At 46.6% G+C, this 15,648-nt stretch overlaps 1 protein-coding gene across 4 annotated transcripts in view; it reads right to left on the bottom strand.

Annotated features, from left to right (window-relative positions):
- CUNH1orf112 (chromosome unknown C1orf112 homolog) overlaps window positions 1-15,648 on the bottom strand; it is a 40,245-nt gene that overhangs the window by 874 nt on the left and 23,723 nt on the right. For 3 of the 4 annotated variants that reach the window (XM_016148624.2, XM_036234673.1, XM_036234674.1), the window contains 13 exons: window positions 15,370-15,499; window positions 14,123-14,309; window positions 13,259-13,341; window positions 12,877-12,928; window positions 11,639-11,728; window positions 8,248-8,433; window positions 6,445-6,567; window positions 5,291-5,386; window positions 3,831-3,944; window positions 2,559-2,663; window positions 1,948-2,028; window positions 1,197-1,316; window positions 29-252 (listed from right to left, as the gene is read on the bottom strand). In XM_016148624.2, the coding sequence (XP_016004110.2) occupies window positions 64-252; window positions 1,197-1,316; window positions 1,948-2,028; window positions 2,559-2,663; window positions 3,831-3,944; window positions 5,291-5,386; window positions 6,445-6,567; window positions 8,248-8,433; window positions 11,639-11,728; window positions 12,877-12,928; window positions 13,259-13,341; window positions 14,123-14,309; window positions 15,370-15,499 (1,556 nt within the window). In that variant the 3' untranslated portion in view covers window positions 29-63. Of the gene's footprint in view, window positions 1-28; window positions 253-1,196; window positions 1,317-1,947; window positions 2,029-2,429; window positions 2,664-3,830; window positions 3,945-5,290; window positions 5,387-6,444; window positions 6,568-8,247; window positions 8,434-11,638; window positions 11,729-12,876; window positions 12,929-13,258; window positions 13,342-14,122; window positions 14,310-15,369; window positions 15,500-15,648 lie in introns of those variants that run through there. The other variant, XR_001597388.2, reaches the window with a different exon arrangement.

Genomic DNA, 15,648 nt, shown 5'->3' on the forward strand with positions numbered 1-15,648 from the left:
ACAAAATGTAGAATGACGACAGTCATACCCAACTCTGACGACATGGTCCGCTCGAGTTTCGCCTTAGAGAACACGGCGTTTTAGCTCATCGATCCTCCCGTGCAGCATCTCCAGTCCCGAGAGGAGCCCGTCAGGAGCGGGAGCCTGGCGCAGCAGTGACTCCAGCGTGTCCAGGGCCCCCACCGCGGCCTGCAGCGCTGCCCCGTACTCCTCTCCCAGGGGACAGCCTGGGCGGGCTCTCTTTGCGTACGGCTGCCAAAGAGAAACGGGTGAGTCGTGCAATGGCACCCACTCTGAAAAGGAGAGAGAACTTTCCTTCTGGACTACAGCGAAGCTTAGAGAACAAATTCTAAAACTAAAAACTGGTACGTGCAAACTTTACTCTAGCCATTGGTTTGCTCCTCCAGCCCCACAATCTAGAAAAACATGGGAAGGCATTTTTCTAAGGAATGTGCAGTGAGTATTCTTTATAGGCATATAATATGTCCTTACGAAAAGCCCCAAGTATGGATTTTTCTAAATGCTTCATTTTCTTTTCAACACTAAGTTTCTAACTGCTGAGAGCTGTGGCTTTCAGACACTATTGGAGCCAGGCGAGTGAATAGCTAGACTTTGTAGCATGGCCGCACTGCGGGGAGGAGGGGCGGGGCACGCCGGTAACCAGTCCCCCCAAGGACGGCCATAACAGGTCCTGGAGGGCTCCCTCCCTCACGTAAAATATTTAAATGTTAACCTGTTCTCAGGACATGTAACTGTTATGCCTGAAACCTCATTTCCTTAAGAGCTGTAAACAAGCTTACTAGGAAATTGCTCCCCTTACGGATTACGATTCCAAATACACCCAGGGCTCAAAACAAGCTTTTCAGCATCCTTGGTGATGTCAGATTTTTCTGCCTTTTAATAAGTAGTTGTGATTTCTAGACACTGCCACAAATTAGAGGCTGGTCTGATGAATGAGCCTTCTGTGGGTCATCAACTGCTGCATGTGTAGTCACTGATCTAGACACACAGCTGTCCCCAGGCTCACCGCAAGTGATGGAAAGGGACAGGGGCAGTGTAGTTTGTTTAGAACTTCACTCTCTTGTGGTCCCACCTCTGCTGTATGTGTGTTCATAACCTTTGAGGAAGAAATGTGATCTCTAACAGCAGCCACCATAAAGCAGTGGCCCTCTAGCTCTACTTAAGGCGGTGCATACCTGCAGAGGGGGCCGCTCGGCTGCTCCCGACTGCGCGCGGGCGGACGACACCCAGAACAGCCCTTTCTCCCGCTTCGCACGCTCGGCTCTGGCGGCTGCAGTCTCGTGCACAAGCCCCGTCTGCCGGAGATGACGACAGATAAGCAAGCGTCAGCATCCTCTACAGGACCAAATGGTGTCACTTTCAGAAAACACATGAGCCCGAGTGAGTCTAAGTGCAGAGTGTCATTCTGTTCTGCCCTGACCTGGGAAATACGCAGATTGTGGAAGCTGGAATTTACTTTCTCCCAGTGTTCTAAATTTGTGGTCTAACTGTTCTATTACTGCTTCAGTTAACCCTTGACCTACATCCAACACTGTCCCCTTGTGAGTTTCCAGGTAAGCACCAACAGAGCCCTTTGGTTCTAACTGCACAGCTTTAAAAGTGTCAGTTTAGCAAAGCAGGTCTTGGTCTCAGTCGGCGCAGAGAAGCCAATCCCAAATTATATCTAAATACAGTGGGAGGCCTGAGCCTCTCGGGCCTGGTGCTCCACGTGCAAATCCAATTATGACGACATAGTCTAGGGATCTGTCAACCCTACAGTATCCCGAGCTATACGCAGAGTGACCCCAAGCGTAAACTTCTGTGACTTGCAATGTCCTAGCTGCACGTGCGTTGCCACTGTGCTGAACCCTTAAAAATATTTAAGCTTAGAAGCTATTTGACTTGGTTGCAACTATACAATTTCAAAAAAGTAACATGAATAAATACCTTCTCGAGAAAGGAGACAACTTTGTTCTTCATTTCTTCAGATCTGAGACACTGTGGGACTATCGCATCATGATTCGTTCCCTATTGAAAAATTGGTAAGACCAATTGTAATTAGTTTCAACAACTTGCAAAGACACTAGATGTTTTAAGGGCACCCTTAATCAAAAGTGCATTTTGATAGAAAACACCCAGGGCCAGAGGACACCCAGGACACAATTAGCTCAAGTCCTTCCAGGCGCCTTAGATTGGGCCACACTGCCCCTCAGCCCAAGGCCTCTGGGTCCCCTGACAATGACGACCACGTGACCGCGCAGCAAAGGGTGGGCGGGAAGCAGGAGCCCATGGCAGGGCCCCCTGCTCCACAGAGCCAACGAGCACACCTGTTCACCCAACCCCGAACTAGCGTCTGGGGGCCTGGTGTGAGCATGTGGTCACTGTCACCACCCACAAGACCTTAGTCACTTCACTTCTCTACGCCTCACTCAGATCGGTGATCGTTCCTCCAGCAGAAACTTAGGTAAGGTACAAAAGCAGCTCAGTAAAAATTCCTGCACGTTTGGAATGTCGGACACGCTGAAACGTTTCGGAGGTCACTGGCAGACTGCTCGAACCTCGGCAAAGCGAGTGAAGGCCTCCACGGCATGGTGCTCCAGCAGCCAGTTCCCGTCGGCCAGCAGCAGGGCGAAGATGCGCGACAGGCCAGGCAGGATTTCATCCTAGAAAGGGAACCAAACCGATCTGACCAAATGGAGTAAGACCTTAGTATAGCACGTGGAACATGCCTGATGCCAAGTTTCCATAATTCTGTCCCAGTGAACATGTATCACAGCGTTAAGTCACGACGCTCCTTTGCTCTCATATCCTTCCACTTGCCTCAGACTAAAAACCAAAGTCCTTACGTCAGCCTCGAGCCCCACGACCTCTGAGCTACACCGACAAACCCCCAACATGGGGTGGGGGGGGGGGTGCCCCATCGCAGAGGCCCTGAGCCGGCTTCCCAGACACCTGCCTGGCTCACCCCCTCGCTTCAGGTCACCTCGGCGAGGGCTCCACTGACTCTCATCCCACTGAAAACTGCACCCCAGATACAGTCTCCCACGCTACATATCTGTCCATAGCGCTCACCACCTAACAACGACCTCACTCATCTCGTGAACCATAACCTCACGTGACGAGGCAAACGCTGGTCATTTACCTACAAACAAGGAAGTCCTCAGGGAAACGAACCAGGAAATATTTGCTTTTGAAGATTATACTCATCGTTACTGAGCTGATGTCCACTGTGGTTTTGCTCCGAGCACACACAAAGGTCCTCACCAGCGAGCTTTTACTCGTCTCTCCCGAGGAGGTGAGGACAGTCCCCCATCTAGAACTGTGGGCCTCAGACCACAGTAGCAGAACCAGGAAGGGGAGCATGGCTTCGCACGGCCGCAGAGCATGCCAGGCCTTGGGGTGTGACTGCAAATACCTACCGGTCAGCTATATATGTACTTGGTAACATTTTTAAAAATACTGTCTTTAAAAACAATTGGGCTCCCTTGCATGGACACAAAAATCAAGAGAATTTCCTCATACTCTGGTCCCTAGAAGACATAACTATGTTTTTCTTCCCCAGGTACGTTGTGTGCTAGGGCCCAGCTGGAATCGGACTCGCAGACTCCAGCCAACTCTACATCTGTCAACATATATTTTTCTAAAAGAAAACAACTTAAAATGAGTTCTCTCTTAACAAAGTCACCCTCTCTTCACAAAACTATTCCCCCCCTGCCAACTTTCATGGTCAACACTCCACAGAATTCCAGAAGTTAAAAACCTAACCACCCCTTCAACTCCGTTAGTTATTAATGACTGTTAACAGGAACAACAGAATTAAGAGTTATTACCTGGAGAGCTTGAGATAAGAGAAGTTTTCCTAGGGAGGAGACGAAATCCAGCACTGCCAAGCGCACGTGGTCAGGGGGCTCTGACTGCAGCAGCGAGGCCAGCAGAGCCACGAGCTGAGGGGCAGAGGCCAGAGCGCGGTTATGATGGTGGCAGAGAGACGCCGCCTGCCTGGGGTGCTGACGGGGCCGAGGAGGGGAAGAAGGCAGAACCCGGAACAGCCGAGCGCCCCACACGGCCTCAGGGTCCCGGGTGAGGGCCGAGTTGGTCGACTGTGACCTCCCCACCAGCCGCTGTGTGAAAACCTTGAACTGTTCCTGAAAACTGTGCCAGTGCTCTTCTTTCAGATTATTAAAAATTGTTTAGTATTTTAAACTCTAGTGACAGAAGTTCACTACCATCAGCAGGGACTGGCAAACTTCTGAGAAGGGCCAGATGGTAAATATTTCAGGCTTTGCAGGCAACATGTTTCCTACTGCATATTTTTTTTTTTAATTTTATTTTCCAAACCTTTAAAAATGTACAAATCATCCTTAGCCCTTGTGCTGAAAGCAGGCAGGCAGAATCGAGGCCAGAGGCCAGTTTGCCAACCCCAGATTCAAAGGGGCAACGAGGTAAAGGCTTCTACAAAGGAAGCAATGCTTAATGAACTACCGGTATCTAATGTTTCAAAAAGAGTATCAGAACCTTCAGAATCAACGAATTCAAGCTGTTGCAATCAATGTAATTTGAGTCAATTATTTGACCGTGTTCTCATCACCTAGTCATCCCTGTCACACGTGTGCTAGTTTTAAAATCGTACTTCACACGTGTCTCACTGTCCCGTTTCCCACGCACTGAGCCCAAACCGGCACCATGCGGGCTCACCCCCACCGCCGCCTCCTGAACAGCGAAGTTTAGCTTTATCCTGAGTTTCCCTTTCTCTGTTCCTGATTAGCCTGAGCGTGAGCCAATTCCTGACCTGGGGGATCAGTGGTCCAGTCCGGACTCGATCCAAAGCCTCTAAACCACTCCAGATACGATGAAGCCCTCTTCCCTTTTCTCTCCCCGTCAGCCCGGAATGTCCAGAAGTGGGGCGTGACGGAGGCCACAGCACAGGCTCCCCTGGACAGCGACCCCGGTTCTGTCCCTCCCTTCACCATCGTCGTGTTTCTTCAGAGACACAATAAGGACTCCCCAGGGTCCAGGCTGTTCATGACCCCTCCCGGGGCGGCCCTCAGACCTCTGACTCCCAGCCCCGGGCAGCGGTCTGGGCAGCACAGGTCAAGGCTGAGCTAACGACAGTACCGGAAGGAAGAAAGGGAAACCGAACTGCTGGACGGGCACGTCCCGAAGCACTGCTGCGTACAGCAACAAAGGCGTGACGAGCCAGCTGAACCGCAAGCCATTAAAAGGTCTTTCTAGAAAGTCATCTTAAGTTACGTCAGTTTAACAACTTCCTCAACAAGGCAGCAAGTCTTACCTGACTGATCAGTTGAGCGTCCAGAGTCTGAATGAACGACCCCAGCAGTGGAAGTAAAAGGCTGAGCGCCTGCTGCACACAAGGCTGACCCGCGACCTTAAAGGAGACAAAATAATTATGGTGGAAATGTTCAATTACATGTGACTAGCAGCCCTTTAATGAGCGTTTATTACATAGCTGGGTGCTTCATATTTACCTCACTTACACCTGACCGATCTATGAGGGCGATATGGTTACAGCCTCACTTTACTAGTAAAAGGGCAGAGAGGTTACGTAATCCGCTCAAGGTCATGGCTAGGGAAAAGCAGAGCCGCAATTCCCACCCAGGTAACTCAATGGAGATCTGATGACTTTCGTCTGCCACTGAAAAGCTTCTTGATTCCTGAGTCATCTTAAAATTTCATTTCTCTTCTCCATAAGGGCTCCTCCCTGACGCTGCAAGCTGTCACCAGCAGGGAGCTCCTCAGTGATTATCGAATGCTCCATGAGGATCCCGGGAAGCAATGGCTGAAGTCAAATGCGGCAGCAGAAACTCTGGTCCCACGCTGGCTGACTTTACTGGTCAACACCTGCAGAACCTTTCCTACGACTTCCCCCAAATGAATCCTGCCTTCAGGTTTGGCTGGCTGGGACAGCCAGAGGCCACATGTTTACTTCTACTTAGTCAAAGAAAATAACGTATTTAGATTTTTAAACTACATATCATTCTTATTCTGGCCCAATCGTCACTGGGCTTTTGTCTTTGCCAGGGAGGAGGAATACAAATGAGCCCTATCTGTTCACTTGCCTTTTACCTTTAAGCCCAAACAGCATTTTAAAAGACCCCAGAATCACAGTAACAGGCTACACTAACCTGAGAGAAAAGAGAAACAAATAGTAAGGGAAGCCACTTAAAAAAAAAAAGGGGGCCCCAAATGGTCAGGAAAACAGCTGGACTGTCGCTGCCCTTACCAGGTCCTGGTTTTACTAACAATCCTATCACGGACTCACGAAGGCCGGCTGAAGGAGCACCGACACGTTTTAAGTTCTATCCGCAGGTGCTACCAGCACCTTCAGAAATGAGATACCTGTCGTAGGGAAATCTCAGTACCATACTCTTCCCTGAGTATTTCATTTGTTCTTTGGGGCAATGATGAGTTAGTTGCTTTCCTTACCAGGTTAGTGTTCAGAAAAGCCCAGAGCTGACTCCCAGCTTCCAAAACTGCAGCCTGCTGTCCAATATCCAGGGCTTCACGAGCAGAATGACACACAGCCAGCAAAGCAGAGAGCCCTGTGTTCTAAGAGGAAAGAGAGGCAGGAAAGGACCTGGGCTGAGAAATGAGCCTGCAAGAGCTGGTGGCCCAGTTACCTAGACACTGTGTATTATTTATAAGTCTTCGTGAAAACCTTATAGAATTATATTCCTAAAACCCAAAACCATCTTTTCATCTATTTCTTTACGTGTATTTTTATTACAACTAATTTTCCTTAATATAGAATTGTGCTTCATTTTTCTAAACAAACTTTAACAGGAAAATTTAGTAACAAAATGAAAACGGCACTGTATTTTAATAAATGGATTTGATACGAATAGTCAATATGGTCAAGCTAATTTTTTATTTATATTCATCAACTAAAAATTGTTTTCTTCATACTACGCACCTAGATCTAAGTTACTAAATTTTTACTGTTGTTTTATAATCGATCTTTACAATTCCTTAACTGCATTCAATAAGCAGATACAGTACTTAATTACTACACTGGATTCGCTCTTGTCTATGTACCAAATCCCTCTCTCTGGCCAGGATGAGTCTGGCTGGGGTGGGGGCGATGCTCCGTCCCAAGGCTTTCAGTCCGTCGTAAGTCAACAACCACGATGCTCTGCAATGACCGCCAGCTTCGTAGTCACGGTTTCCCTATTTCCTTTTACAAATAAACATGTTACGTGACCTGCCGAACTAAAATTTTGGTGGTAGATCAAAGCCTTATTCAATTTTAGAAAATGGGTGTTTTTCTTTTACTTAAAAGGTTTTTTATGTTTCCTATAGAAATGAGTGCACAACAAATGTAAACCCTGAACCGCCTAACCTATTCCTAACTGGGCATTCGACAGTTTTCTCAAAATAAAGGCACATAAATACTTCTGTTTCCTTGGATATGTGTCAATGTTTTAAATTACCTTGATAATTAGTGTCAAATGACATTATACAACAGACAATCAGAACATTGACACTCCATATGGAAATATAAGGCCTGAGAAAACTGTGTAGTTATAATTTAAAATTACAAATAGGTCCCCAAACTGAGTACCCTGTCCCAATCCTACTTTTCTCCACTTACCACAAACTGATATACATATTTATTACTTCTTTACTGTCTAGCTAAGCTAGAATGTATGAGAGTAAGAATTTTTGTTTGCTTCATTCCCTGATAACCTCCAATCCCTAGAACAGAGCTTGACACATAAAATCACTTAAAATGTTTGAATAAATGAATGAGCAAATAAACACCGAACTGGAAAATTCAACTACATGTACTATAGTCAATTTTTCCAAAATTGTTCTTTTTTTTCTTATAAATGAATTTGTTTTTCCATCGTTTTACGAGGAAGAGTTCTAAATAGAAAAGTAAAGACTCAGACCAAGGCTGCATTAAATGCGGGTTGTAGTTTGCCAAACAGAATCGTGTGCCCAGCCCAGAGAAGTATCAGCAGAAAGACCACGAACAAAGTGTTTCATGATGGGTTCCTGTGCTCCAGTGCGCCTTACGCTTCAGACACACCCCCAATGTAATTTACATCAGTCAAGATCACAGTACGTTTCTCAGGCCCTTTCACAAAGCAGACGTCTGGAAATCTTGCGAGGTGCTCACCTAAGGGCGGAAGCCCTGCCCATCTCATTACAACCCATCCCAGTTTCTAAAACGGGGTTCAGTCGACAGCTACGAAATGAATCAAGCCAGTCGAACTCGTTACTTACCAGAGAGTCGAGCTCCCCCAAGGCGCGGGTGCCGCTCAGCCACTTCCGGCACTGCGCAGTGCCCAGGCCGGCGACCTCGCGGGCCGTCTGCTGCCCCAGCTCAGCGGGTAACGCCTGGAAGGAGATGCACTGCCACAGAGGCAGGTTTTCTGCTGCTTTCGGGGGAAATTTCTGGATAAACTCCACCTGAAATAGATTGTTAAACAAGAGGAACATAAGACAGTCTGATGAATGGATAAACAAAAGCTAAGCATTCGCTTCCATATTTAACATCTGTGAAGTTTTTAATTGAATAGCAGTACCCAGACCAAGGTAACTTAAATGAACATGCATTTTTTTTTGCTGTCGTTGCATGTTTCCAAAACGAAAAACACACTATAAGTGAAGCACAGCACGAAGTGCACTAAGAAACGTTAAAGAATGTTTCATTATCCATCAGGTCAGCTAGTTTACTAGGCTTCCCAGCAAGTCCATCATTTCCTTAAGAATTTACTCATCGCCTCGTACCATTAAGTCAAAAGTGAATATTCCAAAACGTGCCAACAAGAGTGGTTTGGCCAGCCTTACTACCAACTCGGCTGACAGAGTTGGTAGAGGCCTTAAAGAAGCGCAGGGCAGAGGGCCATTCTCCAGTGGGCGGGCTGGCTCGGCCCCACTTCGGAGAGCCTACAAGGTGCGCTTCCTGAACGTCAGGTACCAGTCTAGAACCACATGGTTGGCAAATCTGTTACACCAGGAGTAAGTCACAGCACCTGCCAGAGAAACTGCACTGTTTCGTTAAAATGAAGCATCAACAGACTAGATAAAAATGGAACACTGAAATTCTTAAAAAGGTTAAAATGTTACTTTCTGGTGGAAAAACAGCAAAAACAATGGTGCACTTAATTACTAAATTAAGTACATTCCAACCAAGAAATATATTAATGTAATTTTTTAAGAAGTATTTTATAATATCCAAAATCTACTTGTTAAATGAAAAATTTTCCTACATCGAAAATGAAAAAAGTCCACTATGTTAAATTTGACAGAGAACCTTTCCTATGTTACATACTACATTTATATTTAGATTTCATTTTGTTTAAAGAAAATACTTAGCTGTCAGAACAAGGGAGAAATCACGTGACTACCTTCAGGGATAGCTGCTAAAGCGGGCAAGACGGACCCGACGATGAGCCCTGCGTCCAACGTGATCAGCAGCTCTACCTGCGAGTCACAGTGCATCGGGCAGGCAAGGGACTGTGCCAACTGCTGGACGTCGGTTCACACATGACCCTTCTTTACGATACAGTCCAACCAACGAGCTCTGTCCCAAAGCAGAAACTATAAATGACAACGCCTTGGACAATGTGACAGGGGAGGTGCTGCCAATATCCGTTACACAGCAAGTCGTTTATTTATTCACTATTCTGAGTTTGAAAGCCCTGGTCTCAACGCAAATTTTAAAAATTCGAAATTGCTAGTGCTGACAGTAGTTCGGAAATATAGGGAATAGTTCTCAGAGAATGAGGTGTTCCTCCTCAAACCCGAGGATAAAAAATATACCAGTGGGCTTAAAATGCATGTAAGTATAGTAACTTGTACTTTACATAAAATGGTAGCACAACTGTCGGTGTGCTTATCGGGTATATTAAATCCTTTCCCCTCGGTAAAGTAACTTCCTCGTACTCTCTCTCTCATTTCTATAAAACAGGAACACAGTAACTTGAGCACAGCAGGAAATCAGTATTTGATAACTGAAAATATTAAAAGCAACCCCTCATTTGTCCATAACTTACATATCCGATAGCCTCAATCACTGGGAAAAATTTAGACAACTAAGACGTATATAAAATGTCTGAAAATGGAGTTTGTCTATTTTATTTATACCAAAGTTAACTGGCCTCACACAAAGCTACTCTGTTCTGAGTTGTTTCATTCTAAATGTTAAGATTTCACAACCCTGGGAAAGGATCTTTTTGTGCCTGTTTTGTAAGTCAGAAGACAGGGTAAGACTCTCTCACCTCCAAACCCCGGGCCCACAGGAAGGGCTGGCGACAGGCCAGCAAACAAGCCTCTGGCCTTCAAGGGGACCTGGAGCAGGGAACTCGGAGAGTTTCAGGGAGAGCACGGCAGCCCCTGCGTGTCCCCGAGTGTATGGACAGGCAGGCCCGGGCGCTCCTCGCTTCAGAGACACCGCAGGGAAGAGGGCTGGGAGGTCGGGTGGTCCCCTGGTGCCCGGCAGACTCCAGGGCTGTGTTCGGAAACAGCTCCCGGCACACACCGAGTGCCGCTCACACTGGCACTCTGCTGGTGTTTTGCATATCTTATCTCTAAGTCCTTACAAAACTTTCCAAAACAGTCACGCACATCCACCACTTTGCAGACAGGGAAACTGAGGCTCAAAAAGGATGATGTGCCCGAGGTCATAGTAAGCCAGGACTCACACCACGGCCTGTGACCCCCTCCCTCCCTAACCAGAGGTCCCCGAGCCGGTGTCCATGCGAGAATCATAAGAACTGAGCATCAGCAAAAAGCCATTCGTGAGCCTCGCTTCGCAGCCACCACTCCACGCCCGCTCCGCTCACAGAGGGGCTGGGGCCCTGCACCTGCGGGACCCCGTGGTCACAGCGGAGCGTGTCTCCTCAACGGCTCCCTGGGGCTCAGTCACCCCCAGTTCCCCACTAAACGCTGAACTTATTACCATAAAAACAAATAAGAGGCAGCATTAAGGGCACAAATAATATTCTGGCTCTTCAAGTTAGGTAAAAAGGGCACAGCATACAGAACGATTTCAAGTCCCTTACACACAGAACCGACAAGGGGAAAGACGTTTCTGGAAGACAGAATTGGAAAGACTATCTAACCCCCAGCAAGGGCGCTTGCCAAGACTCCCTGACTAAACTCACGCCAGGCGCTTGACCCTCTTCTCGACGAGCCTTTGACCTGGACTTGTGTCCGTCCTGGCGGGGCCTGTGGCGCCCTAAGTGGGCTGAGAGAGAATGCCTTGCCCGTGGCATCTGCTCGCCTGACCCGTGCTGAGCGAGAACCCTGGCAAGTCCGCCCCTCGCCCTGCTGCTTCCCCTCTGCGGACTTCGCCCACTGCCGTCCACCTGCTCGGCCCTGTGCCCCCGCCGTCCGGCCAGCCCCAGAACCACGCGGAAGGCTCCTCCCCCCACAGCAGCGGTGAGTGAAATGCTCTCACCACTTCGACAGCTGTGTGGCTCCGGCTTTGCTCCCACAGCATTAAAATCTAAACCCACGTAAATGCCAGATGCAAAGCAATCATTACGCTAATAATTTACGCTTAAGTAATAGCCTGTAAATGTAGAAAAAATGCAGGGAAAGGCCTTCAAAAGAGTCTGAATCCAACTCTCCGCAGCCGCTCAAAGACAGTAACAGATGACGCTCTTGCCTGCTGGGGTGGGGCCATGAAGAAGAAGAGACGCCTCAGCAGTACGGACAGGTTGGTGAGCTGGTAACATTCTCCAGGGCAAGATCTTATCTGGGAAAAGAAGAAAACGACTAACTTAAAACCATAGTTTTACAAGTTTTGATAAGCCAAAATACTAATAGTAGCTCTTTCTAGGAGATACGATTACAGGCAATCTTGATTTTTAATTTGGAGCTTTAATTTTTTTCTTCCATGAACCTACTTTTATAATGAGAAAAATATTTTGAGGACACCGTAGAATCTGTAACTACCGTTCTGATAAGGTGGTATGTTAATCCTTCTCCTCAAAGACAATTCATGGATTCTCTTAAGCTCTAACAGAGTGGTGCCGAGGTGGATAGAATGCTACAATTTTCTGGAAATCAATTCTTATAATGTATTAGGATAATGGATCATGTATTAGGCCAGCTTTCATTTAAAGGAGACGCAATGCACACACTGTAACAAGCATTATCGTTCTGTGCAAGATGTTTAAGGATTCCCTACGCTCCAGACCACAGGCCAGGCAGACATCGATGTCAGCTCTTCGGCTTATCATGCCCCCCGGGGGACGTGGTCCACAGCACTCTCAAAGGGTCAACTGAAAAACACGTGACGCAGTGACTCTACTAAGAAACACGACACGTGGATCCACCTGAGATCTTACAAAGGCCAGGGGCAAAAACCAAAACAACAAACAGGCCGTGACCATTTTAAATAAAACAAGTAAAAACGAAGCTCAACATTGAAGAGATTAAAATAAATCGTCACTAAATCATTCTCTCTTTGTGCCCATTCACAAAGCCTTTTTCCCAAAGGCACGGACCACTGTCACACCGGGTCCCTCTCACACCGCCCTGGCTGAAGGACCATCAGCTTGTCCGAGTCACGTTAGAGACAGAGACCTCTTGGTCATCACCAAAACTCTCTCTCTTATTTTCTACTTGGCATTCAATTTCAAATGTATTCTCAATTAACCTAGTCTTTCCCAGAACAATTAATGAACTTTAAAATTTTGAAAATATGAGACAATTTCCCATTTTATACTATTTCTAGTAAATCTTTCTCAAAAGCATCAGTGCTAACGCAGAGCAAAAAGGGTGTCAAACAATTCAGCCACCATCTAGTTCACCTTTTAATTAATTACTTTCTTTAAAATTCCCGCATCTCCAAAGGAACGTCGTGGAAAGTGGGTGTCTCAGGCCTGTGACTCTACTCACCAGATGGGCCACTACAGTGACGTGATGGGCACAGAGCTCAGCGGTCCCATATCTGCAACACAAAGAGAAGGGAGTCTCTATACAATTACACGATTACTCAGAAAAGCGAGGACGTGAACTTCCGTAAAGCACAGACCGTTATAAACTGCAGCTACCATCACGCGCAAGGAACATCACCAACCAAAGTACCTAAGCGACAGGGCGCTCCTGACAAACCAAAGGAAAGAGGGAGCCCAGATCCCGCTCTCGTGCTGGGACATGAAGTCTGGAGGGGCTACAAAAGGGCTCCTGACGGAATTCTATAAGCTTCCAAGTAAAAAGTACTGCACTGCCAGTCCCTACTATAAATCAACCAGACACCAAAAAAGCAAGTGCACCGTACCGAGCGAGGAAGCACCACGCGTCCATGGCCAACAGAGAGGTGATCATGTTGGCGCTCAGCACGGCACGCAGCAGGGCAGCATCCTGGCGAAAACAGAGCTCGTCACACATACCATTACCGTCGTGTTTTCGAAATGAAACAGAACATGATCACGATCCCAACAGCGGCAGCCCCTCGACGGCAAGGCTCTGCTTTCCAGGGTCTGAGCGACCCGGCGGCCAAGCCCTCGGCATCCATTCGGCACCCGCCACCCCGGGTCCTGTGCTGGGCCCCGCGGACACAACAGAACCTTTAAAACAGCCTACATAACGCATAAGCCCACACGCCTGTCTCCACCCTTAACTATTCAAGCACAGTATTTAATACAGGCAGATATCGCCCACTTATATCTTAAGTGATACTGATCCCTTGTGTAAATTCTAAAACATTCTTCCATAGAATTTCTTCAGCATCTTTTCTAATCCAATTCCGTTTAAAAAAAAAAAAAGTACATATGCCTAAGACTTATAATTACTACATACTATTTATTTCTTTTCTTTAAAAAACTGAATTAGGTAAAATTCACACATTTTCTTCTCCTCACAACGTCTTTCCATACCATCCCACCCAAAATGTTTTCTCAAATATTTTAGCTAAATACAACTGAATACTACAGGCCTCTAGCATTACCACTTCCTAGGACACAACAGTTAAAAAGTAAAACGTGTGAGCTGAGAGAATGACGTTCAGAGAGATCATACATCAACTATGCCCACACATTTTTCTGTATATAAATCACAATCTCAATGAAAAAAAAAAAAGCACAATCTCAATAAAAAAAAAAAAAGAGTAACCTCAGCTTAGTCCAGCAAGTAACAAACTTACCAGTTCGGGAAACAGTGAGGGATGAAAGGAAGCAATAAATGCACACAGATGAACACAAACATGCTGGTACAAGGTGACCGTGACCTCGGCCTGCCCCTGACTCTTTACTCCCTGTAAATGAACAGGCAGAGAGAGTTCACCAGAACACTGCTCAAAACTGTCAAAAATGGCTTTGAGTAGAGATACCCTGCAGAGAAATTGAGAAGATTGAACCGAACATTAACAATGATTAGCAGGTATAATAATAATATATCTTACCAAGGATTATTTTAGCAAAGCAAAATGTCTCAAGAGGAATATATTTCTAATATATGAATATGTATACATAAAAATAAAAACAGTCGCTGTTAGAGAAATTCCTTAAAGGACAAGAATTTTCCTGTACACTTTTTTTTTTACCATTTGTTTAACATACTACTAAACTACGTAAAGTCACAGACAAAGTCATTAATTAAAGAGCTTAGCTAGCATGTAGAAAACAGAAAATACAATAGTTCAGACAGGAAGATGTCATTCATTTCATGACTGGAATGCTTTCAGAAACCTTCACTGAGAATATAAATAACAAATTAAAAATAGACAAGATACAGAGAAACAATAAAAGCCTGACGACAGGTCAACACGAGTGACCCGTCTGACAGAAGCCGGGTGTTTGTGCAGAAAGCAGGAGAAAGGATGAGCTGGTGAGGAGCAGCGGCGGCAGCGGGGCCGGGCTTCGGATGCGAAGCGCGCTGCAGACACGACGCTTTAGCTCACGGCGGGCGGGGGTGGGGGGTGGGAGGCTCGGGCTGCAGGGAGACTAAACTGGCAGTGGTACCAAGGATGGACGAAAGGAAGGGTGAGAAATGAGAGCTCGGCAATAATCCAGGGAGCGAGAAACCGGAGCCTGGTGCCGGGCAGGACGAAGGCCAGGGACACGTCCCAGAGATAACGGACAGTGGCCGGCACCCTAGTTTCCAGAGCTCATTCTCAAAAGGACCTAACCACATCTACCCTCCTACGCTCGATGTTCATAACACTATTAGGCATCACTTTCTAAAGCACCAAACGAAATTAAAGTATGTTTAGCATCTACAGACTCATATGTTTTATATTTTTATAAAGCAGCAACACATGCATGAGGTCTACGCAGCACTCATCAACTAGAACATCTGACACAACAAAAACTTATTTTCAAGATCTTTCCAAACAGCAGGGCATTCCACACCATCCATACTACGACCGGACACAATCGAGGCATCCGCTACCTGGCCGTGGCTTCTGAGACCTGGCTTCCTGTGCACCACAGGCTCTGCACGGCCTCCGGCTGAGCGGGCAGCTTGTCCATGATGACCAGCAGCAGCAGACACTGCGGGAACTGCAGTTCGCACGGCAGCTCTTACAGGCAACAAAAACACATTCATTACGACACAACAAATTGCTAAAACAGTCCACATATTTTCAGCAGAAATCTGACTATGACACGTAAAAAACTAGGGGCGTAATTTTTTAAAATGAAAACTATGTTCCAAGAAGCAGAAAAAAAT

Source organism: Rousettus aegyptiacus, unplaced genomic scaffold (genome assembly GCF_014176215.1).
Source record: "Rousettus aegyptiacus isolate mRouAeg1 unplaced genomic scaffold, mRouAeg1.p scaffold_m13_p_17, whole genome shotgun sequence".
NCBI classification, from domain to species: Eukaryota; Metazoa; Chordata; class Mammalia; order Chiroptera; family Pteropodidae; genus Rousettus; species Rousettus aegyptiacus.